Genomic DNA, 24,728 nt, shown 5'->3' with positions numbered 1-24,728 from the left:
TTATTGTTTGTTATTGTTTGTATCCCCCCTTCCCATGAGTTGTGAGCCGCCCTGAGTCCCCCCAGGGAAAAGGGCGGCCTATAAATAAATTTCAATCAATCTTAAATCAATCAATCAATGGGGGACCTGGTTGATTTTTAAGATGACCCTTTTTCTGAGTTTTCACTTAAATAGAGAACAATGGCAACAGGACTCGACATGCTGGGCGGCCTTCTCCTTCTTCCAGCCAAAGAGCTGCTGAAGCTGTACAAGGCTTTCCCAAACAGCTGCAAACAGCTGCAAATGCAGGCATGACTTTGTGACATTCCTGAAGGAATTGAGGGGCTGCCGCTCTGTCCACTTCAAGTGATGGGGAGGAAAGAACCATCTGCCACCTTGAGTCGGGTCCCCTTGGCAGTCAGCCACCTGCCATTTTAAGAACACTGCAGGGAGCCTCCCTCCATTTTAGGGACTGCAGGCAGCCCAACTGTCACTCTGCACCGTCCTTTAGAGAGAGATTCCTCAGGGAGGCCCCGCTGTGGCCTCCAAACTCAGGCACCCCGACTTTGGCCTGGAGCGGATAAGAATTTGAGCCCTGAATTTGAGAGAGAAGCCTTTTCTTTTGCAAAGGGGCTTCTTTGCCCTCCTGAATATAGAAAACACTAAGAAATTCAGGCAAAGCAAAAAGTCTTCATTATGGGATCTGTGAGAGAGAAAGCAGCCTGCCCAAAAAGTTGCCAAGATTGGTCCCTGGTCTATTTTACTCCCTTTCCCAGATAAATTTCTGTCTTGCTTAATACTTGCGAGTGTATCTAAGGATTTCCAGAAGACGCTTCTCCGCTGTGCAGTTCCTGAGAAAGCGAGTTCTCCCGTATCAAAAGAAACAGCCTTGGCTAAGGAGGGAAAAACAGAGATCCAGCCTGTCATGTTCTGTAGGAAGTTATCGCCCAGCCCTCTCCCAGAAAAATGAAATATCCTAGGAAATATTGAAAAGGCAGAATATTTATCTGGATGTGAAAAGAAAGAAACATGTTTTAAAAGACAGAATAGCTGCCTGTAGCTTCCTGCCCATCCCCACTTTTGTCAATGGGCCATTAAGAAGGCCAAGCTAGTCCCTTTACATAATAAAGACTTCTCCCCTTCAGCTCCAGGGAGATGGGATTAAAGCATGATAATATTGGCCCTTTACTCAACTGACCACATGGCATCTGAGAACTCAACCAAACCTGGATTCAAAACGCAGCCTAGAGAGTAGCCCCTGCATGGCCCCATGGGAGTCTAACAACCAATCAGAATACATTTCTTACACAGGAACAGGAAACAGAGAGGTGGGACTGAACAGGTTATAAAAAGCCTAGCAAGCCCCTCCTTCAGCCCTTCTCTTCTTCACCACCAACATTGAAGCATGTGATCACCTTTTCTGTTCAGGGCTCAAGCCACGTGGCCCTGTCCAACAATAAACCATCTTCCCAAGCAGCCTCCTTGTCTCCAGTGTCTTTTTCCCCACTTGGAGCCAGAAGGACATTTCTTTCATCAGTTCAAAGTGCTAATGTCTCCTTTTAAAATGCTAATAAGGCAGCCTAAAATCCCACAGGAGAAAATCAGGTTTCCTTATCAAGTAACACAAATGTCCCCAGGAATGTCAACCAAAGCAAAACCTTGCTTGCAAAATATGTCCAGAGAAGCTACCAAGATTCATCTAAACTTAGTCCAAGGTCCAGTTCAAGGTTGTCAGAAGGTCCAAAGGGCTGAGATTTAAGAGCGAAATTCACATCCATCTGAGCTAAATGTGGTTTCCAACAAAGAGACACAACCTCTTATATAGGCAGCAGCCAACTGTCACTCATCAGAATATTTACTCTGTTGCTAGGCAATGACCAATAGAACCTCTTCTGTTCTCCTTTTGATTGCTAAGTTTTTTTCTTTTTCTTTGCCCAACTTATATAACATTTTCCCAGTGTTTGCAAACTCCAGATTTCTCTTTTTTTGCTTAATTCGTCTCGATTTCCATTTCTCTTACTGATAACATTTTGTTAGTGGACTATTTCATTATCTATTAATTTTCATAGATAATTGCCTCCGTGGCAGCTTCATTTGGAGGGCGATAGTTGTCCTCTTTGGAAACTTTTTAAAACTCTTCCTTTTTCTTACCTCATCCAAAGTCACTTGTGTTTTCTCTTGCCTTTTCTCCATTATCTTAAACTATCCTGTGTTAAAAGCTTTGCTTGCACCCCGAGCACATAATCCTTTTTTTTAATAAAGATTTTTATTAACAAACATGTAAAATACACAAACATAAAAGTTAGACGTACACCACATTTATACAATACAGTACGAACAGGAACTTCCTGTTCTTTATAATAGCAATCATCAATCGATACCGCTCACCTTATATTATTTCCCCTTCTATTGGATTTCATTTGGATTTCACCATTCTTGACCCTCTTATTTTACTCATAACTATTATTTTTGAGTTTTGTTTTGTTTTTTTTGTTTTTTTATAAATTATTTTTATTTTTTGTTACATAGACAACAATGGGAAAGGGAGAGGATGGAGAGAAAAAAAGGGGGGGGGAGGGAAAACCCATCTTCACATACAATATGTCGTTTAATCACAGGTGCATCCCTACTAAGTTTATACATCCCGTATCTCTCTATTGTATATTTAATAAGCACCACAATAAGCTAGGGTTTAAAAAACAAAAAACAACGAAATAAAACAAGGGAGAGAGGAAGAGAAAAAAAAAGGTGGGGGGAGGGGGGGAAGGCCAAAAAGGACAAAAAAAAAAAAAAAAGGTCCAAGAAGGAAAGGGAAAAAAAAAAACCCAAAACAAAAACAAAAACAAAAAAGAAAAAAACCATCATCACATGCAGCATGTCGTTTGATTACGGTTGTTTTAACATCTACATCTTCAAATAGTGTTTACCATCTCAGATATTTCCTCTAATGTAACTAAAGTCTCATTTTCCTTCTACCATATATATTCAGTTAACATTAGCATTGTTTTCCCCCAGAGAATATACTTCTATTCATTGTTAATCTTGCATTTCATACCTTCAAACAGAGATCTTATTCCTTCATTGTTCAACAAGGCATCGCTGCCTATATATACCAGTTTTCATTTGTTCCCCTACTAGAATTGCCTTATCAGCAGCGAAATATCATTATAATAAGTTCTTAACCTTATACATTATATCACCAGACCTTATATTAGTACTTCCTTATATCATTGTTGAATTATTTTACAGCATAATTATATCATCATTTACTTTTTCCAATTAGGGCATGAGTGTATCATTTTTCATTTCCAAAATTTTGTTTTTTTTCCCTTAGCCATTGATAAAACAAGTCCCATATCTTATAAAATTGTTCATCCTCTTGCTCTCTAATTTCAAATGTCAATTTACTCATTTCGGCACAGTCCATTATTTTTCGAATGATTTCTTCCTCTTTTGGTATTGTTTCATTTTTCCAGTTTTTTGCAAATACAATTCTGGCTGCTGTTACAACATTTACAATCAAATATTTTAAGTCTTTGTTGTAGGTTTCTGGTAAAATTCCCAATAAAAAGACCTCTGGTTTAAAGTCTATTTGTTTGTGTATCATTTTCTCCAACCACATGTGGATTTTAGTCCAGTATCTTTTGGCTTCAGTGCAAGTCCACCACATGTGGTAGTATGAGCCAGGTATCTGGTGACATTTCCAACACTTTTCTGATTTATTCTTAAACATTCTTGCGATTCTGGTCGGGGGTAGATGCCACCTGTAAAACATCTTATACAAGTTTTCTCTATATGCAGTAGACATTGTCATTTTGTAATTTTGAGACCACAATTTCTGCCAATTCTCTAAATCAATCCCATACTTAAAATTTTTCCCCCAAGCAATCATAGTTTCTTTAACTTGTTCTTCATGCAATGTAAACTCCAATAAATATCCATATAGTTTTTTAATTACTTTTTCATCGGTACCTGTTAGAATTTTGTCTAGCTCAGTCATTTTATTATAGAGACCTTTAGTTTTTCTATCTTCATTATATCTAGATTGTATCTGTACATATGAATACCAGTTCATTTCCATCCCTTCTTGCTTCAACTCTTGACTAGATTTGAGCTCACCCTCTGCATTCAATAATTCTATATATCTAACCGTTTGTTCCTTTTTATGTATTATCGGATACGAGAATGCTTCAATTGTTGATGTCCAGACTGGAATTTTTAAATAATGTAATTTTTTAATCTTTTCCCAATTTAACAACAACGCCTCCCTTATATAATGTCTTCTAAAGTAACCATGTGGTTTAGTTCCCTTATACCATAAGAAAGCATGCCATCCCAACAGCAAATCGTGACCTTCTACGTTCAATAATCTAGAGTTTTTTAATGATATCCACTCCTTAATCCACATCAGGTTTGCTGCCTGATAGTATAGCTCCCAATCGGGTAAACCAAAACCTCCTCTTGATCTAACATCTTGTAGTAATTTAAGTTTTATTCTAGCTTTTTTCCCTTGCCAAATAAATTTCAAAACTATTTTATTTAAGTCTAGAAAAAAATCCTTACCCAGTCTAATTGGAATTGTCTGAAACAGATATAGAATTCTAGGTAGAATGTTCATTTTAATTGTGGAAATTCTTCCCATCATTGATAAATGCAAATTTCCCCATTTCTCCAAGTCGATTGCTATTTGTCGTTTTAATCTGGTATAATTATCCTCTTTAAGAGTGCTACATCTAGGTGATAAATGTATCCCCAAATATTTAATCTTACTTGTGTTTTGGATCTGCAACATTTCTGACAACTGTTCCTTTTGTGTAGCTGGGATATTCTTTGTCATGATCTTTGTTTTATCTTTGTTTATTTTCAAGCCTGCTACTTCTCCATATTCCTCTATTCTTTCTAACAATTTGGGTGCGGTTTCTAATGGATCTTCAAGAATGAAAATTAAGTCGTCTGCGAACGCTTGCAGTTTATACTCTTCTCTCTTAATTTTCATTCCTCTTATTTCTTCTTCTTCTCTGATCTTTCTATTTAAGACCTCTAGTGTTAGGACAAAGAGTAGCGGTGATAGTGGGCGGCCTTGTCTTGTACCTCTCTTTATTTCAATCGGTTCTGTTAGTTCTCCATTTACCATTATCTTTGCTGCTTGTTTCTGGTATATCGTTCGTATACTTTGAGTGAATTTCTTGCCAAAGTTCATCTGCTCCAGTTGCAAAAACATAAACTGCCAATTCACATTATCAAAGGCCTTCTGCGCATCGAGGAACATCAGTGCCAATTGTTTTTCTGGGTGGGCCTCATAGTATTCCAAGGTATTCAAAATTATTCTCATATTGTCTTTGATTTGTCTTTTAGGTAAAAAGCCATTTTGATCTGAATGGATGAAGCCATTTAAGTATTTTTTAAGTCTCTCAGCTAGTATAGATGCAAATAGCTTGTAGTCTGAGTTTAATAAAGAAATTGGTCTATAATTCTTGATTTGTGTTGAATCAGTCTCTTCCTTGGGTAGTAATGTGATATACGCTTCTGACCATGACTTCGGTATTTGGTTCTCAGTCATCACTTCATTCATGACTTGTAAGAGTGGGAGGGTCAATATTTCTTCAAATGTTCTGTAGAATTCCACGGGTAGACCATCTGGTCCTGGGGCTTTCCCATTATTTTGTTTTTTAAGTGCCTCTGTTAGTTCCATCATTGTTATTTTTCTTTCTAGCATTGTTCTAGTTTCATCTGGTACCTGGGGGAGATTGGCATCTTGTAGATACTTTTTGACTCGTCCCTCCTCCACCTTCTCTTGTTCATAGAGTTTAACGTAGTAATCATGTATAATATTTTTTTTTTCGGTATTTCCATATTGAATTTCTCCTTGTTTGTCTCTTAGTTGTAGTATTTTCTTTGTTTCTCTCTCTTTTTTCATCTTATATGCTAACCACCTGCCTGGTTTGTTGGCATTTTCAAAATAATTCTGTTTGGCACCTCTAATTTTTTGTGCCAGTTCTTCCTTTTCTAATAGGTCCATTTTGTGTTTAATTATGTCCATCTTTATTTTAACATCTTTTTTTTGTGGTGCTCTCTGTAGGTCTCTTTCAAGTATTTTATAGTCATTGTCTAAGGCTTTATGCATTTGTCTTTTTTTTTGAGTTTCTCTTCCTTGTGTAGTCTATTGTCAAACCTCTAATAACAGCCTTCATTGTGTCCCAGAGATTCTGCAACGGCGTATCTTCTTTCCTATTTTCTTTAAAAAAAAGGACTAGCTCTTTTTCCATTTTTTGTACAAACTCTTTTTCTTTCAATATAGTGTTATTTAGTGTCCATCTAGATCTTGCCCTTTGTCCTTTCCATTTAATTAAAATTGGATTGTGGTCCGCCCAGGTGCTAGCTTCGATCTCAATTTCTTTTATGTTGGAGCTCAGCTCCGCTGAGACCCATATCATATCTATTCTAGAGAGTGAAGAATGTCTATTTGAGTAGAAGGTATATTGTTCTTTTTTAACGTTTCTTTCTCTCCATATATCTTTTAAATTTAGTTCATCTGTCATCCTAAAAAAAGATTTCGGCAGAGGCTTCCTATTTAATTTTTTTGTTTTATGTGTTTTATAGTCCATATTTGGATTCACAATGCCATTAAAGTCTCCCATCATACAAATATCAGCATAGTCTAGTTCCAAAACTTTTTTGTGTAGTTTTTTGTAGAATTCATCTTGTTTTTCATTAGGGGCGTAGATTCCAATTAGGAGTGTCTTTTTGGTATCCATAATTTCCACCATCAAAATTCTTCCCTCTTCCTCTGCGTATACTACTTTTGTTGGGATGTTGCCTTTAATATAGAAGACCACTCCTCTTTTCTTACAATTTGCCAATGATGAAAACATTTTCCCAAGCTTTGGTTGAGTTAGTAAATGTTCATATTTCTTTTGAATATGTACTTCTTGCAGACAGATTATGTCAAGTTGTAACTTCTCTAATTTATGGAATACTTTCTTCCTTTTAGTTACCGAATTGAGTCCATTAATGTTAATTGTAATCATTTTTCTTTCTTCCATGCTTATACTTTATATACAGGGTTTATCGCTCTAGTGGATCTAGGTTCTCGTTTTTCTTTGCGGCTCCCATTCCCTATCTCCCCTTCTTTCTCACTTCCACCTACTGCTCCTTCTATTTTTTCGGTCGCGGTTACAGGTGGTTCCAGTATTTGTATCACTGCATCGTCTTTCCCAGCTTTCTCCGCCATTTCTCTAAAGTATTCTTCGTAGAAAGCTTCTGCCTTCTCAGTTGTATCTATCCTGTGTCTTTGTCCTTGCCAAGTACATAATAAACCTTCCGGTATGAGCCATCTGTAGTTAACACCTTTTTTTATCAATACTTTGGTCAGAAATTGATATTCTCTTCTCCTCTCTCTCACCTCTCTTGGGATTTGTTTGAGTACTACAATCTCCTTTCCTTTATATTCTAATTTTCTATCTCTCATTTTCTGTAGGATTTGTGATTTAATTGTTTTCTTAGTAAATCTTACATGCACTTCCCTTGGAAGAGCATTTCTCATTGCATACCTTGTGTATACTCTAAAAGTCTCATCGATTGTTTCTTTTATTTGGTCCTGGGACATCCCCAGAACATCTATCAAAATATTTGAAATTATCTGAACTAAGTCCTCTCCTTTTTCTTCTTCTATGTTTTGGAATCTTAAAAAAAATTCAGACCTGTCCATCTCCCATCTTAATATTCCACTGCTCTCTCTTTCTACATCACTTAGTCTAATCTCTAGCTTTTCAGTTTTCTTCTCTCCTTCTTGAATCTTATTTTCAATTTTTTGAATCCTATTTTCATATTTCAGCATCCAGTTGTGTATACTTTCTACTTTTCCTTCCATATTATCAACTTTTTGTACTATGCTTTGATTTTGTTGTTCCATTGCCTCCATTTTTTTTACAAGGGTATCGTTTCCTGCTTGCATTTTCTGCATCATTTGTATAAGTGTTTCAAAGTTGGCTTCCTTCTCTTTTTCCTGATGGGAGATCATCTGTGTTGTCCTCTGGCCTCCCGCAGGTGAGGGGGTAGGGGTTGATGTAAAGCCAGAGGCAACTGCTTTTCTACTCATAGCCAATTAGTATTAGAGGGTGGAGGGTTATAAGTATAGTGGATTAAGTACGTAAAGTACACAGAGGAGAGTGGGGGGAGATAAGAAAGGGGGGGAAAGAGAAAGGGAAGGAAAAGAGAGAAGGGAGAGAAAAGGAAGGAAAGAAGAGGAAGCTCTTTTTTTTGTTTCAAGGATGAAATGCAGTAGAGTGCAATAAAATATATATATATATAAGTAAGAGAGTATGAAATAGTAATTAAAAAAAAGGAAGATACCCCCCCTCCAAAAAGGGGAGAAGGGGTGCTTCAGTTACAAGTGAGAAAAGAAAGAGGCAGAAAGAATGTAAATAGTCAAGAGGTGATCCAAAAGTTAAAAAAATAATAATCAAGACAGAGAAGGAAAAAAAATGTAAAAGATCAAAAGGTCGATGGTGATGATCAAAAAAGAAAAACTCGGTGTCGATATCTCCACAGCCGGTAATATGAGAATAGTGTTGGGAGATGAAAGGATGCCAACAAGCTAAAACAAATGATTTTTTCCGGACTCTTTTTTCCCCCCCCTAAGATAAGAGTCTCTTCAAGGTCACGGTCAGCTTTGCTGCTTTATCTCACAGTTTCCCAGCTGCGTAAACACGTAAATCAAGTGCATTACAGGGGGGATTTTAATAACAAAGTTTGAGTCCACAAGATGGCAGTGTTGGCTTGTAGTTTGTAATTTACAGCTTGTTTTAGTCCGTTCCGTTTGTTAATTACTAATTGTTAAAAAAAAAAAAGACAAACATCAAAAGGGCTAAAAGGCAACGAAGAAAAACAAACCAAAAAAAAAAAAAAAACCAGATCTTCAAAGCACTTTAAGTTTAAGATTTAGTGCCCCAATAGATTCAAAGTTAAAGGTGTCGACAACAAAGAGAAGGAACGTAAAAAGCCGATTCAAATTACAGGAGAGTCCAGCCCGGCTTCCAGGAATTAAAAAAAAGGAACAGAAAAATAAACTTCCAAATGGCAAACATTTATCACCGCCACTTTTCTCACTTATCAGCCTTATTTTAAACTAAGTTTCCAAATTTAGGGTGTTCTCTTTCCAACAAAAAAAAGGATTTAAAACTCACATTGAACGACATGCTCATATTCAGCTCTCTCTCTGGGTCTTTGCAGTTGTAGTCGGCATTGTTTAGCCGATCCGGAAGTCACTGGATTAGGGAGGCTTTCCTTAGGTTCCCAGAGATTTTGCGGACACCTCTGGGACCATGGAGTTCCTCCCACGTCACTGTCTCTTCGGGACAGCTTAGATTCAGAAGAATCCTCCAAAAAAGACTCCGGTATAGATGGTCATTCAGGAAATGCCTGAAAGTCCGTCTTCTCACTGCTCTATTTTTTTTTTTTTTTTTGAGTTTTGTTATATTCTTTCATTGATTTTTGTTTCTTTCCTCCATCCACCTATACCATTTATCCCATATCTGGTAGAATTCTGATTCTTCCTTTCCTTGGATTTCTTTAGTTAGTTTACCCATTTCGGCACAGTCCATAATCTTTCTTATTATTTCATCTTCGCTTGGGATTAATTTGTTTTTCCATTTCTGGGCAAAGGCAATCCTTGCCGCCGTAATTATATGTAGTATTAAATATTGGATTTCTTTTTTGTATTTCGCAGACATAATTCCTAATAAAAAAACTTCAGGTTTTCATTCTATTTTAAGCCCTGTTATTGCTTCCAGCCAATTTTTAATCCTTTTCCAAAAAAATTTAGCCTCCTCACAGGTCCACCATAAATGGTAATATGTTCCATGTATTGATTCGCATTTCCAGCATTTTGCACATAATCCTTGATGTAAGACGCAATAGAGACTGGAACATTTGTCAGCAATGTGGGATTCGTTGTCCAGTTTGGAAATAAACCAACACCAGCCAAAACTCCCAAGGGAAAACAATAGTAATTTTATTGGCTACTTTGCAAGGAGGGTGCTCCCACGCACACACAGGTACAGTGAACACCTCCTAAACCAGTGATGGAGAACCTTTTCGTCACCGAGGGCTGAAAAGGTCAGACAGGAACATCGCACGAATGTGTGCTCATCAGGGCCACACTCCAGAGAAGCCGAACCTCTGGGTTCTAACACCCATGCACACCCAAAGATCAGCTGGCCGGCATTCATGCACAGGACGTTTTTCAGCACTGCCGTGTGGGTGAAGGAATCCTGCTCCGTCAAAGCTGAACTTCCGGATTCTGGCGCACAGGCAGACTTAACAATCAGCTGGCCAGCCTGCATGCACATACCGGTTTCCAGCACTGCCATGCACACAAGACAGCTGATCATCGCTTGCTTATGGGTGCCAGAAAGCAGGAAGACAAACGGGCAAGGCAGCATGTGCCGGGCAACATGGCTTCATGTGCCATTATGGGCACGCATGCCATAGGTTCGCCATCCCAGCCCTAAATATGTTTGCCTTATATTCTTTATTGATGTTTTAAATTTACTTCCCACCTTTTCCTCAGAGGCTTAGTTAGTAGTCACGTCGTCACAACCTATCCAGTGTGTCTAAAACAGGGGTGTCAAACCTGATTTCATTGAGGGAAGCATCAGGGTTGTTTGATATTCTGGGGTGGGGGTGGGAGCTTGACATTACTCATGTCAGGGCCCGAGCTCCCTGCCAGTGAAAACAGTGCAATGGCCTCCTCCAACCCTCTGCCAGTGAAAACAGAGCTCCGGGCAGCGGTGTGCAGCCATCCCAAGCTCTGTTTTCACTGGCAGAGGCACTGAAGGCGGTCCTTTGCTCTTTCCAGGGTGATTCCATGGACCAGTTCTAAGCACCCCACGGGCTGGATCCAGCCCCCAGACCTTGAGTTTGACACCCCTGGTCTAAAGTGAATACATTCTCTCTGCCCCTGATAATATCGCCCACTACGCTAGTTCTATTGCCCCCTGCCCTTATTTACAAATTACATTTGATGGTCCTAGTAGTTACTAGGGGGTTCCGAATCAAGAACGCGCACACAAAAGTTTTTGGGTGCCGAACAGGTAGTAATGGCGGCAGGAACCCACCCCTGCCTGGAGTGGGGTGGGAATGGAGATTTTGCAGTATCCTTCCCCTGCCACGCCCACCAAGCCACGCCCACAGAACTGGTAGTAAAAAAAATAGAATTTCACCACTGGGCCAAATGCATCCAAAAAATCCAACCATAAAGGAGGAAAGTCCAGCCTGGAACCAGGTGCTCATCTCTACCCAGCAGTGTGTCAGCGTTCCAAATCTCATCCAAAATTAAATCAGAGTCCAAGGCAAAATATTCCTCAAAGTTCCAATTTATTAAGAGAGACATGTTGGCCCATCTGTGGAAACCTGAATCTGAAAACCTCCCAGGCTTTCCCACCCAGTTTAAAGTTCATAATCTTGCCCCCACCACCACCACCACACACCCACAAGTCCATCCCATGGTCCAATCTTCCACTGCCACCCTGGCAGTTCCACCCATCCAGTTCCGGTCAGGCTCAGAGGTATAGAGAACAAAAGATGACCTTGGTTTCTAGAAAGAGATTTTTTATTTTGACAACACATTCTACTCCTTACTATTCCCCCTCCCAATTCCCCACTAATGAAACAGCATCGTAAAATAAGAAAGAGTGTGGCAGGCCAAAGATCCAGGAAGGAATATGGCTGCAGGCCTGACACAGTGACTTCTTCCCGTAGGAGAGGCACTTCTATAGCCACTCAATGCATACCTCCTCCAGGTAGGACTTCCTTCCATTATCCAATCCAGGATTAGCATTCCATTAGCTCTGAGTGATCTGGGCCAGGGGGTCGGAAGCCACCCAGGTGAGGGTCTCCTTGTCAAAGGTGATGACGGTCCCCCCGTCATATCCATACTACGCAAGTATGGAGGGGATTGCACTTCTCCCCCATTAGTAATACTGTATGTGCATTTTTTTAAAAAGTATGCAATAACTGGGCAATTTTTAATTGTCTTTAATTAAAATATATGAATGGCAGAAATCTCAGAATGCATCGTTTAAAATGAGGTTGAAGATTCTATTACACATGATACACACCATCTGTCAGCCTCTGTTTTGCTGCTTGCTTTTCGGCTGCCATTGAAATGGGGAGGGGGGGGCATGGTATTTGATTTGATTGATTTGATTTTATTATATTTATATGCCGCCCTTTTCCCCCGAAGGGGACTCAGGGCGGCTCACAATTCAAATCGAGGAAGGGGGGTACAGACAAAAAATAAAAGACGAAACATAACAATACATAATTTAAAAACACACAACAGTCATACCATTCAAGAACAGCTCTTTAGCCCCAGGCCTGTCGGAACAGCCAGGTTTTAAGGGCTTTGCGGAAGGCCTGGAGGGTGGTGAGGGTACGAATCTCCACGGGGAGTTCGTTCCAGAGGGTCGGAGCAGCCACAGAGAAGGCTCTCCTCCGGGTAGTCGCCAGTCGGCACTGGCCGGCGGATGGAATTCGGAGGAGGCCTAATCTGTGGGATCTAATCGGTTTAGTGGAGGGTGAGGGAAATATTCTGTGCAGGAGAGACTGTAAAAAGGGAGTTGTTCTCACCATCTACTGCACATGCGGCAAAGAGAGGGGTTACCGCCAAGGCCAACTGTCCGGCATGCCAACCTGATGATGATTTTTGAAGATGTCTCCCACATGACACCTGTGGGATGTACTGATTGGACTATGGGATGGGGTTACCGAGGGGAGGAGATTGGGTCACATATTGATATCTATGATTACGTGCGCTTTTGCCTCAGATCTTGCTTTGCCTGGCTACTATCTACTCATGACCAGTAAAAGTACTCTTAATTCTGCATAATGGAGTTGAGTGGTTTCTTTCTTGGTTACTGAGCGAAGCAGCCCTGACACCATCCATTATACAACTTATGCAAAGAAAAATAGAGACAGAAAAAAACCTTTTCAGTGCAAGCGAGTGTGATAATTGCTTATCAATCTCACTTAAAGTAAAACCAACAACTCTTCATCCCATTCCTCGCCCCATTCTCCACGAGCCCTTCTCTAAAAACTGTCAATCAGCACATGCCCATTAAGGGTCATCAGAAATAACAAAGGAGCTACTACAAGTTATATTGCAGAGCTGTTACAAGCTATTCAAGCAACTTTAGTTTAGTGGTTAAAGCATCAAGCTAGAAAGCGATTCTCTAAGCGGTTTAAAGGAATCAGCCTGTTGCCCCAAACCATCTAGGTCTTCATTTTACTAACTTTGGAAGGATGGAAGCCTGGGTCAACCCTGAGCCAGTCAGAATCGAGGTCCTGGAGTGAGCAGTCAGTTTGCAATATTGCATTCTTAGTGGTATCCTTGGCGATCACGTAAGCTTGAATATTTGCATCTTATTATTTAAAATTTAAAATATTTTTTTAAAATTTAAAAATAATTTTAAAATGAAAAAAAATCGATATCACCTATGTGTGTGTTTTTTATGTATACCGTTTCATTTTCTTTAACTCTTGTAGGATTGGCCTGTCCCCTTAGAGGAGAAGAAAGGAATTAATCCTTCCTTCAAGCACTCTCAGTCATCTGGCCAGGAAGTGGCATGATAGAAAACGTTTCAGCCTTCGCATGTGGAGCTTTTAACTTGCCAGGAAAGCAACCCAAGATGTGGAGATCCACTTGTTGCACGCACACCGGGATTAGGAGCAAGACTCCAGGGAAGACCTATCAATATCCCACCGCCCATCTCTATCACTCTTTCCTCAAGAATAAACAGCTAATCCTTCTTCTGGGCAGAAAATTCAGTTTCCATTTCCACATCAACCTGAATTAGAGCTGACTCCGAATCTGCATTAATGGGGTTTGTCCAGAATTGGATGTTTTCCTTGAGGTTCACGGCAGAACACAGGGAGAAAAATACCTTCAACATTTGATATACATACACAAGTACGTCCATACATACCATCCATACATAAATGACAAGTTAATAACATGATTGTTAAGTGAATCTGGCTTCCCCATTGACTTTGTTTGTCAAAAGATTGCAAAAAGGGATCATATGACCTTGGGACACAATAACAGTCATAAGCATGAATCAGTTGCCAAGCGTCTGAATTCTGATCACATGATCATGATTCAAAGGGATGCTACAAACAGTGTAAGTTTGAAAAATGGTCATGCCACTTTTTTCAATGCTCTTGTAACTTTGAACAGTCACTAAAGAAATGCTTTTCAGTTGAGGCCTGTGTTGCGCCTGGTATGCCCAAATATGGGAGGGAGCATCCTGCTTCCCTTTTGCCCTCCCATATTTGGGCATACCAGGTGCTTTGAAAAAAGAAAAAAAAACACTTAATCATTTCCTTGGCTCAGCTGATAAGGGAGGAGAGCTTGTGGCTTAGAGGTAATATAACTGACTAATATGTAAAAACACTCTAGGTTCGAATCCCAGCAAGGGTATAGCTAGCTGATGAGAGTTAAATAGATCTATACTAGTCTCCCTTTATTTAACAAAAATGCAACACACACACGAAAGAATGCAATACAATACAATGCTTTAATGTGATTGGACACACAAGGAATTTATCTTTGGTGCATATGCTCTCAGTTTATATATGTAAATATGTATGTATGTATACATATGCTGGTATATGTTTGTGTAGCAAGTGTGTATGTCTGCGTGAAAATGGATGTGTGGATGTAATGCATATATGTGTGGATATAATGTATATGTATATAGATATCTTCTATCAACCGCTATTACAAAATGTTTTTAGCAACCTCAAGTATCCTCCGCCCAAGACTTTCATCTTTCATTTTTGTTTCCCAAGTGAAGAACGTCACACTCTAAAGGGAGCGAGCTGTGCTAGTTGCTGATGGGGGAAAAATGAGACCAGGAGCCCCTTGTCTAACTATTGATGCATCAATCCAGCCAATTTATCCATTTCATGAAGCTGCAGTTCACAAATCTTAGTAAAATTTGGTATTCAAAATAGGGCCTACCAGATACCTCCTGATTTCTGTAATAAATCTAAAATTAAACCAGAGTATATCTGTGCTCAGCATAACTCCTCTGTTGAAGGCAGGAAACAGGGGAAGAAGAAAGTCTAAGGGAGGATCTAAGGGCATTTCTTCAGGATCGGCAACACTTGTGATGGGAGTCTGTTGCTTCCTTTACATCATTTAAAGCCAATTCTATGGACTGGTCCCTGCAGGTCCACCAACTACTCCCACCACCCTCCAGCCAGCCAAAAAGCCCAGCCTTTCCATCCCTGCAGCCTCTCACTCTTCAGCTCCAAGTCCAGAGGCTCCTGCAGGCCGTCGTGCTCCACGTGGCACCGATAGCGGCTCCTCTCTTCGGGATTGATCCGGATGCTGAGCCAGTAGTGGTAGGTCCCATCTGCGTTGGGGGCCACAGACCCATGGAAGGTCTCTTCCAGCCATTCCTCCCCATCCCTCCTCCAGGAGGCATCGATTTCCCTGGGGTAGAAGCCATGGACGCGGCAGATGTGCGTCTCCATCCCATCCTCCACCTCCGTCCGGCTGCTCACCATCACCATTGGGGTCTCTGCAGAAACAGGAACCCCCAGAATTAACTCTGAGCCCCTCCAGAGCCTGGAAGGTGGATGGGAAACTTGGAGGGGCAGGAAAATGTCCCACCACTTCTGACTGCACACCTGCAACCTCTCCAGGAGTTTCAGGAAATATTCCAAAGCTGGAAAATGTTCAATCACAAGGACTCCTGATTTTGAGTCCTTCCCGGTAGTTCAGCCTGAAAAACTTCCAGCAGCAAATTGAGGCTCCAAGGAAATTCCTCTCTGGCTGCTTTGAACTCTGACTGATCTTGGGCTGCTCCCTTCAGGGGAGGGAAAGTGGAGATGGTCTTTTAAATTCTCTTTCAAAATAACAACAACACCACAGACGTTTTTCCTTTGGGCCCCCTTTTGTTCCCCTGAATCTAAGGCTGCTGCAGGGCTATTCCCAAGGGACACAACCACAATTTCAAGAGGAGGAGAAAAGAAAAAAAAATGGGTTCAGGGCCTCTGGAATTTGTCGCTGGTTAATTTGGAAAAGAGATTCTGTTAAAATATTCATGACTGGGAGAGACATGGGAACAAGGTCAGCCAATGAATAGGCATGGCAACTAAGTCAGCCAATGGGAGCTTAAACAGATCTGAGTCTGTGCAGAGAATTGAAAGAGTAAACTTAAGCAATCTTTCTGGGCTTCTCTGCTGATATGGAACTAACTGCTTGGGTTTGCCTGTAACTCTCCTGCCTCGTGTTTACTTGGAAGAGCCACCTGTTGGTATTGTACATTTATTGATCTATGTTTATGTATATAAAGAAGTTGATGAATCCAGCTGAATGAGTTATCTGGGTGTGCTTTCTGGATTTGAATTTATGCAACAAACTCTGACAGATTCTGCCTTTCAAAAGGGGGCAGAGAGATGTGATGCCAATGGAAGAGAAAAGCAGGGCAATTGTGGGGAGGGGGAATTCATCCATTGGGCATAATCTCAGCCAGCTGATCCTGAAGGTATCAAGGAGCCCAGAGGGGAAGAATTAGACCTGGGGCGGGGGGGGGAGGGTGGTCTAGATGGGAACATAAAAACAAATCACCAGAAAAGGTTATAATGTGGACACTCCTATGGGGTGAAGGAGTCTTCCTGAAGCTGGGGAGGGGGGTTTGAGGAAAGGCTCACAAAATCAGAATTGTGGAGATCAGCTTGAGGTTTAAGAGAAAGATCCACGGAAACTTTGGGAAGGAAAGAACCCCTCAACCTTGGCCTTTTTTTGCCCACGTGGGGCCACCGATAATGTATTATTAACCCCTAACCACAGAGGTACTATTTCGCCCAGGCTATTACAGAGATGAGGCCATAATGACCGCTCATACAACTTCCTTAATCTATGAAAATAATAGGTGGAATATGTTGTTAAATTTACTTCGTACAGTTACAATTTTCATTTATGGATCGAATTAACACATTTTATAAATTTTATTTGCAACCGGAACGGTCCATTTCTAAAAAGAGTCGTGTTCTGGACATTTTGGAAACCTGTGGCAGTCACTATGACCTCGGATCTGTGGTTAAGGGTTAATGGTAGACATGGAGCCCCCCAGTATTGGGGGTGAGAGGTGCACTATCAGGTGCAAGGGGGGCTGGGAGCCCCCTGTGGGATGTGGGGAGAAGAGTTAATGGGGAGAAATTAAGGGAGCCCCTCACACTGTGACCCGTCAAATACGCGCTCGACAAAAGCGCCCCGAGAAAACCGCGGCGAGAAAACAGCAAATCGAAATCGCGCCCACAGAAGCGCACCGATAAATGCGCACCGACAAAAGCGTGATTAGGGTTAAGGTAAGGGTTAGGGTTAGGGTTAGGTTTAGGATTAGGGTAAGGGTTAGGGTTATTACGTTGTATTATGTTGTTTGTTGATGGCGCGCTTTCGCCGGCGCGCTTCTGTGGGCGTGATTTCATCTTTGCCATGCTTTTGTCGGTGCGCTTTTGTCGGTGACCCCCCACACACACACACTTGACTACAGTTTGGTTAATGGGGGTTCCATTGAAGAAGCCCAAGAGGTTGCCTCTCCATGAGCTATGAACAGAACCACCTCAAGTGCTTTTGCTGCCTGATCCTCACAGAGATTCACTAGACAGAGGCTGCATTTCCTGGCCCATTTAATGGCTGTTGAGCAATGGGAACCAAATGGGGCTTCCCGTGTCCTGCAAGAGGTGCTGGAAGTGAAGGAGGAGGATTCCCACCAGGGCAAACAGGCTCGGGACCCAAAGGGGCTGAATGTGTCCAACAAAATCCAGCCATAAAGGAGGAAAGACTGGATCCAGATGCTCACCTGTCCTCAGCAGAGTCTCAATCCCGTAGGACAGGTACTTCTTCAGCCACTCAATGCATTCGTCTTCCAGGTAAAACTTATGCCCCAGATTCTTTCTTGGAAGAGCATCCCATTTCCTCTGTGTAAACTGAGCCTGGGGGTCAGGAGCCACCCAGGTGAGGGTCTCCTTGTCGAAAGTGATGAAGGTCCTCCCTTCGTAGCCATACTGGAGAAACCCTTCCTTGGTCCCGTCTGCACGGAGCTCACAGCCATACATCTTCTGCAATGTGTGCAGGCCTAAGAGATGGACAGGAGGATGGTTTGGGGAGACGTCAAGAAAGACAGAGCTGCCTCCCTCCATGCAGGGGCTTTGACACAGGCACTGACACCCCCATTTCCTCTCTAGACTTGAAGGGAAAGAAAACCCGCATCAATAACTGCCCGTCTCCCCTCCCTTGACTGCGTCCCTGCATCTCCCCGCCCCTCAGGATGGAGCCCTTGAACCTCCCCAGAAAAGGGAAGCTGGAAAAGCCAGCAGAGGATCCCAAGGGAGAGCGAGAAAAGGAGGAGTCGCAGAAGAAACGGACTGAAATCCTTCCATCTTTCTTTCTGCCATTCCTCTCCAGGGGAGGCTGGGGGGCGGAGGGGAAGGGATCTCAGAGAGGGAACATGCAGCTGCCGAGAGGAACTGAGAATCTCATGGCCGCAAAGAGGATCTTATCAATCTGCAAAAAATCTGGCAGTGATCCCTGTGACCATCAATCTTGGTCTACGTTCCCCAATATCACCAAATGACAAGGGCTGGCTCCTTCTTTGGGCTAACCAGAAACAAACCATGATTTAATGCAATGTGGAGGTGATGCCTCAAAGGCATATTTTCCTTAGCAACAGCAGCGTGGCCCAGTCTGATTCTGGACACCCAAAGTGTTTCCCTCCCTCTCCACACCCAGGAATGACAGGGTGAGGGGATCCTTTCTCTGCATCTTCCGCTCAGCCAGAGAACTTCCCTTTGGAGGAAGAGGAAGATCCTTTAGGCGATCCAGTCTGATCTTGTCCTTGAGAGGAGATTCCCTGACCTCCCCATGCAAAAAAACAATCCTAGATTTCTGCCCAAGAAGAATCTCCTGCCATTCATAGGATGTCACGAAATATTTACCACCTCAGAACTTTTTCTTGTTTTACAAGCGTCAAAAGCTAAGACAGAAATCATCTTATTGATATTAAAGATGATATCTGCGTGTTCCTTCTCCACATTTGGCCACAGAATTGAATATTTGTGCAGAGACTTTCATTTTTTATTATTAGTTATATTATTGTTAATGCATCTCTGCAGGTCTACACTTGGAACAATTCTGGTCCATCTTTAACCCAGTGGCCTGAAAAATCATGGCAGGTTTTCTGCAGGGTCCAAAGGTTAAGAAAGGCTGCTTTGGAGGGGCTAAAATATATTTATATTTAGAACTGCTGTGAAGAATACCAAAAGCCACTTCTTCGTGTCTTTTTTTCTTTGCTAATTTTCTTCAACTTCTTTCTTTTCTTTCATTTTTTTAAAAAAAATTCTTTGATTTCTATCTCTTGTCTCCTTGACTTTCTATTACTTTCTGTTACTTTTTATCTTCTTGTTGAAAAGATTTAATATAAATTATATTACAATTTTAAAGGCCAAAAGGACTCTGGAAGGGCCCCAAATGGGGTTTTTGTTTGTCCTTTCCCTCAAGATTGGAAGAATCCTGGAAGTGGCCCTGTTGCCCCCCCCCCTCCAAGAGCCCCCCATCCCATTTGGCCCTCCTGGCCTCATATTCCCACTGGAGGATGAGAAGAAACTCCTGGCATTTGGGCCCCACTCATCCCCCCCCCAAAAAAGGGGGGAGAGAAAGGGATCTAGTCACCTCAGGTGGATCTGCACTTGATCCCTCATTACTCTGGGCTGGAAACAGAGGGATGAGGAGCTGCTTCCACTAGGATCTTCTTAGGATCCATCTGCTTTTTTTTGGGGGGGGGAGCTTTAATTTCATTATATTTAAGTACAATGACAATAAAGATTATACTTATATTTATACTTATACTTAATTCCCTTCCTCCCCAGCAGCAGGAAGTCCACCAAGACCCTCCAATTTTCATGGGGGAGGGGAGATTTCGGTCTCTTTTTACCCTCAGTTTATCTCCCTATCTAGATCCGTATCCACAGGAGTGGGTTGCTGCTGGCATTACTGTTGGTTCAGCGCGCAAAAAAATATATGCATTATTTGCTTGTGCACATTTGTGCCTGAAAAGGTCTCTGCCTGAGCATGTTAGAAAAGGGAAAAAAATAGGTTTGTGCAATGAAGATTGCTCTGCACATGCGCAGAACAGAAAATCAAGATTTATCGCCGATGGTCGAACGGGTTTGGAGACGTGTCAGGCCGAGTTACTACCTACTTGGCCGAACCGGTCCGCACCGGTAGGAACCCACCTCTGCATATCCACATCCATATCCATACAGATAGATGGATAATTTTAAAAATGTTTTTATTAACTGCAATTGGCAGAAAGCTTCTTCTATGGAGGCCAGGACAATTATATTTATTTTTTAAAAGGGACAAACATTTTTAAAAAAGACTTTTTAAAAGGCGTGGAAGTAGCCTTTCCCTTCGAAGCCCCCCCACCTCTTTTCTCTCCCCTCTGGTTCCTAGGGAAGGGATTATGGGGCCGGAGGAGCCACCTGACCCATCGCTCACCTTCACTTTGATTGTAGAGAATCCTCAGCGTCTCCAGGTGGTCTCTGAACTCCTCCTCATTGCCACGTTCTCTCTGGGTCTCTCTGTCCCAGTACTGGGGGTCGTCCTTCCCCACCTTCTCCATCCAGGAGACTCGAGGCTGCACCCTCCGGCTGTGGCTGTCGTAGTGAACGAAGACCTGATCGTTCACGTACCCCAGAGAGACATACTGGGGCAGCCCCTGACTGGGCTCCGAGATGGCGGTGGAGAAATACTTCAGGGAGTGGGAGGAGCCTGGAAAGGACCCAGAGGAGCAGAGTTAGGGGGCTTCTGCTGGGGGACCCTAATGCTGTATGGGGCAGAGCTGGCCCCATTTTCAGGTCTGGGTGGAAGATGGCAGAAGACACCGGGGGAGGAGGGGCAGAGGAGGAAGGGGAAAATGAAAGGGAAGATGATGGGAGAGGGTGGGAAAGCAGAAGGTGAAAAGAAGGAGCGACCGACAGACAAAGGAGCATCTTCGGGAGAGCCTGAAGGGTTGGAGAAAGGTTGTGGGAGAGAGAGGAAGGGAAGGGAAAGGAGGGCCAAAGAGAGATCAGCGCCCCCAAACTTTATGTGCTCCCCTCCAATTGTTCCCCCTTTCCAGAAAGCCCCCCCTTCTTCTTCTGCAATGCTCAGTCTCTGCCCCAAGGAGGCTGCAGTTGCTCCAGGGAGAAAGGGGGGGGGGCGTCCCCAGAAGTTCAAAAGCAGCAGGAAAAACCCATCGGGTTCCCCCCGCCAACTTTCCATTCACAGAAAAAAAAGGGGGAGGGGGAAACATTCTCACTTCACTGAGAGTCAACGTGGATTGCGAATAGGCGTAGATATTAGGTGAAAGTTTATAAAATAGAGGAGGCCAAGAGGGATTTAAGAGGGATCCAAGGCCATGGGATCCTTGGGGGAAATCCAAACTGCTTGCCAGGGAGATGTGGGCACTCAAAGGGGGAGCGAAGGGAACAAAAATGAAATCATGCAGCCCCCCCCCCATTTTCCTGCTCCCCCCAGTGGGAAATCCCCCCTCCCGTCCCAGAGTTCAGCCATCTGAACAGGAATCGGCTTCGAACCCAGGACTCAGTGATTCACCCACATTCCACAGAAAATCTCAGTCTGATTATCCCAGGATTTTTTCATTTCAGCAACCCAATTAGGACACTCAATTCAAGGACATTTGCAATGCACCAGATTTCCTCCGAATCTGCCCCTTTCCTTTCCCCAGAAGCTGCTCTGACGCTTGTCCTCCTCTGGGGCTCATCCTGCACTTTGTCAGCCCGAAGAAAGGCAGAAGTGACCCCCAGCAAGCTTGGGGATGGGGTTGATCTTGGCTATCCAACTTTTTTCGACGTAAAGGCTTAGATGGGAGTTTCTCAGACTTAGCCACTTGGACTTCAACTCCCAGGATTCCCCTCACTCACCCCCTTTCCCCCCAGAAACCCATGTAAGCCTGTCCTAGAAAAAAAATCTCATGGGATACAGGTAGTCCTCAACTTACAACAGTTCATGTAGTGACTGTTCAAAGTTACAACAGCACTGAAAAAAGCGATTTTGGACTGTTTTTCACACTTACGACCGTGGCAGCATTCCCCACAGTCACAGAATTCAGATGCTTGGCAAATGTTTTAGATTTATGACAGTTGTCGTGTCCCGGGATCACGTGATCCGCTTTTGCGACCTTCTGACAAGCAAACTCAAGGGAGACTCCGGATTCACTTCACAACCCTGTCACTGACTTCACAAATGTCACGATTCACTTAAGAAAGGGTGGCAAGAAAAGTCGCAAAATGGGGCAAACTCACTCAACAAATGTTTCACATAGCAACATCAATTTTGGGCTCAATTGGGATCGTAACTCGAGGACTACCTGTATTGTGGCCCAGGAGGGTGTGTGTGTGTGTGTGAGTGGAGGAGGATCGAGGGGAAATAGTAGAGTAGCACAGCCTTTATTGTCATTGTACATCATGTATACAATGAAATTGGTTTTAGCCTCACTGTTGCAATCTATGACCACAAATACGAACAACATAAATAGCATAAAGAATAATCCCAATGCAAGTAATTAGGAAAAAAGAAGGAAAAAGAAAAACTATCATACATTTCCACGTGTGCATGGAGTGATTGTGGTTGTGTTTAAGAGCCCAAGGATAGAAACTATTTTTAAACCTATTTGTTCGGCTAGCTCACTCGGTATATTATGAGACCACTGGAAGTTGCTGGTAATATCCAGTCGACTGGAAGCTCCAATCTTTAGTAACTCCCTGTGGGTATAGAGTAGTTTTTGCCTACAGACTCCACTGCGACATCAGGAGCTCAAAGCCACAGTATCTATGCCCACCACCATCTTTAGGATCGTTGGGAAGTTTAATTCAGGGAGTGTTTCTCTCCAGAACTTCTCTCCTGCAGCATTCATCGGGCAACCTTATCCAGAGGTCGCAGTAGCCTCCACACGGCTGCCAATCCATGGGATCCAGAGCTGAAGAAGCTTCTTGGATGAGAAGGGGAAAATGTCTTCAAAGGAAAACCTAGAAAGTCCAATTGCCTCGTGAAAAAGCATCTTTGACTGCGAACCTCCAAAGACCATTTACACGGAATTGATTCCGGAAACAAGCCGAGTCCTCCCCACACCAGAAGCCAGAAAGATCCACAAAACACCACGAAAAGCAGAACATGGGGGGGGGGGGAGTGCGCATACACACGTGTGTGTGTGTGTGTGTGTATGAATGAATGTGTGTGTGTGTGTGTGTGCAAGTAGCCAGGAGGTTGTAAATTCACCTGGACACTTGCAAACTCCGCCTTCTGACAACCTCCACTTTCAGGGAGGGAAAAATTGTCCTTGGGGGCTTCCCAGGTAGACTTGACTGACCTCTGGAGGGACCACCCTTGTCCTGTTCCCAGAATAGCAGAGGTGGGGTGGGTGTTGGGGGTGGGGTGGCAGCAGAGTCCCAGCAAACCTTTGGGGCCTCTTCTGAATGCGGCCAGAGGGAAACGAGGAGAGGACCAGAAAGAAGACCGAATCAGGGTGTTATTTCTGGGGATATTAGAGGATGGGGGAGAGGGGAGAGAGAGTCATTGGATGGATTCCCACCAGCAGAAAAAGGGGGCCGGGATCTCCGACGCCCCCAAAGGGACTCACCGAAGCAGCTCTCCCATAGAATGACCACCACCGACACCAAAAGCAAAGGGGGCGCAGAGCGCAGAGCCATCCTGTGTCCACAAACCTCAACCTGCGCTACTCAATCTCGGGAAAGAGGGCTGCCCTTCCTGGTGGTCGAGAGCCCAGGGGATCCTCCCGCTTTTCCCAGCCCCGCAATTCTGCCCCTCCCTCCCCAAGAGGCGGAATCCCTGGAAGAGGATTTCCTCGATGGGACTTTCGCTTTCCTTTCCCCGCCCACTGCCTCTCTCTCCCCGGTTGCGCCCGGACGTCTGCCTAGCAACTGTGACGACACCGGAATGCCTTTCTTTTTTCCTATTGGTTGAGGTCGCCCAATCGCCAGGTTTGCTCTGGGTTGTTCCGCTTGTTTTGATCGATGGGAGCCGCCTCTTCGTTTCCCCCATGACTTCCCGGAAAGTGGAGCGCAGGTCAGGATGGCTCTGCGCTCTTCGCCGCTCTTGCTCCTGATGTTGGTGGCGGTCGCACTACGGGAGAGCTGCTTCGGTGAGTCCCTTTAGGGGCCTTAGGGGAGTTCCTCCCCCCCCTTTTATCTGCCAGGGAAATTTACTTTCTCTCTCGTCCCTCCCCCCCCCAAATATATTCCCGGAAAGAGAATCCTGATTCAGTTCTCTTTCTAGTCCGTTCCCCCCTCCCTTCTGGCCACTTTGAGATCAGATCTCAAAGCTGCCGTTCCCCTCCCCTCCCCCCAACTCTGGGAACAGGACAAGGGTGGCCCCTCCAGATGTCAGTCCAGTCTACCTGGACGCCCCCAAGTCCTGTTATTTCCCTCCCCCAAAGAAGAGGTTGTCAGAAAGCGGCTTTTGCAGGGGATCAGGTGGGTTCACGAACTCTGCCCTAGGAGAACAAACCCATCAGGAGGAGATCCAGCAGTCCACCTGCATCTGAAAGATAAAGAAGATTAGATTAGATTGGAATTCTTTCTTGGCCAAGTGCGATTGGACACACAAGGGATTTATTTGTCTTTGGTGCATAAGGTCTCTGTGTACATAAAAAGAAAAA

General features: G+C 43.3%; 4 protein-coding genes across 8 annotated transcripts in view; 2 read left to right on the top strand and 2 right to left on the bottom strand.

Moving 5' to 3' along the window:
- LOC116503374 (major histocompatibility complex class I-related gene protein-like) overlaps nt 1–24,728 on the bottom strand; it is a 556,717-nt gene that overhangs the window by 85,499 nt on the left and 446,490 nt on the right. The window lies entirely within an intron of this gene.
- LOC116503386 (H-2 class I histocompatibility antigen, Q9 alpha chain-like) overlaps nt 1–24,728 on the top strand; it is a 504,076-nt gene that overhangs the window by 299,677 nt on the left and 179,671 nt on the right. The window lies entirely within an intron of this gene.
- LOC116503420 (major histocompatibility complex class I-related gene protein-like) overlaps nt 1–24,728 on the top strand; it is a 465,627-nt gene that overhangs the window by 331,979 nt on the left and 108,920 nt on the right. The gene's annotated exons all lie outside the window — the stretch shown is intronic.
- LOC116503416 (H-2 class I histocompatibility antigen, Q9 alpha chain-like) lies at nt 14,574–23,931 on the bottom strand. The gene is made up of 4 exons (XM_032209818.1): nt 23,691–23,931; nt 20,549–20,821; nt 17,853–18,128; nt 14,574–15,566 (listed from the first exon to the last, which is right to left on the bottom strand). The coding sequence occupies exons 1-4, from the start codon at nt 23,758–23,760 to the stop codon at nt 15,223–15,225; spliced, it is 963 nt and encodes a 320-aa protein (XP_032065709.1). The 5' UTR covers nt 23,761–23,931; the 3' UTR covers nt 14,574–15,222.

Source organism: Thamnophis elegans, chromosome 2, assembly GCF_009769535.1.
Source record: "Thamnophis elegans isolate rThaEle1 chromosome 2, rThaEle1.pri, whole genome shotgun sequence".
Taxonomy (NCBI): domain Eukaryota; kingdom Metazoa; phylum Chordata; class Lepidosauria; order Squamata; family Colubridae; genus Thamnophis; species Thamnophis elegans.
This window is presented reverse-complemented; position numbering and strand designations above follow the sequence as displayed.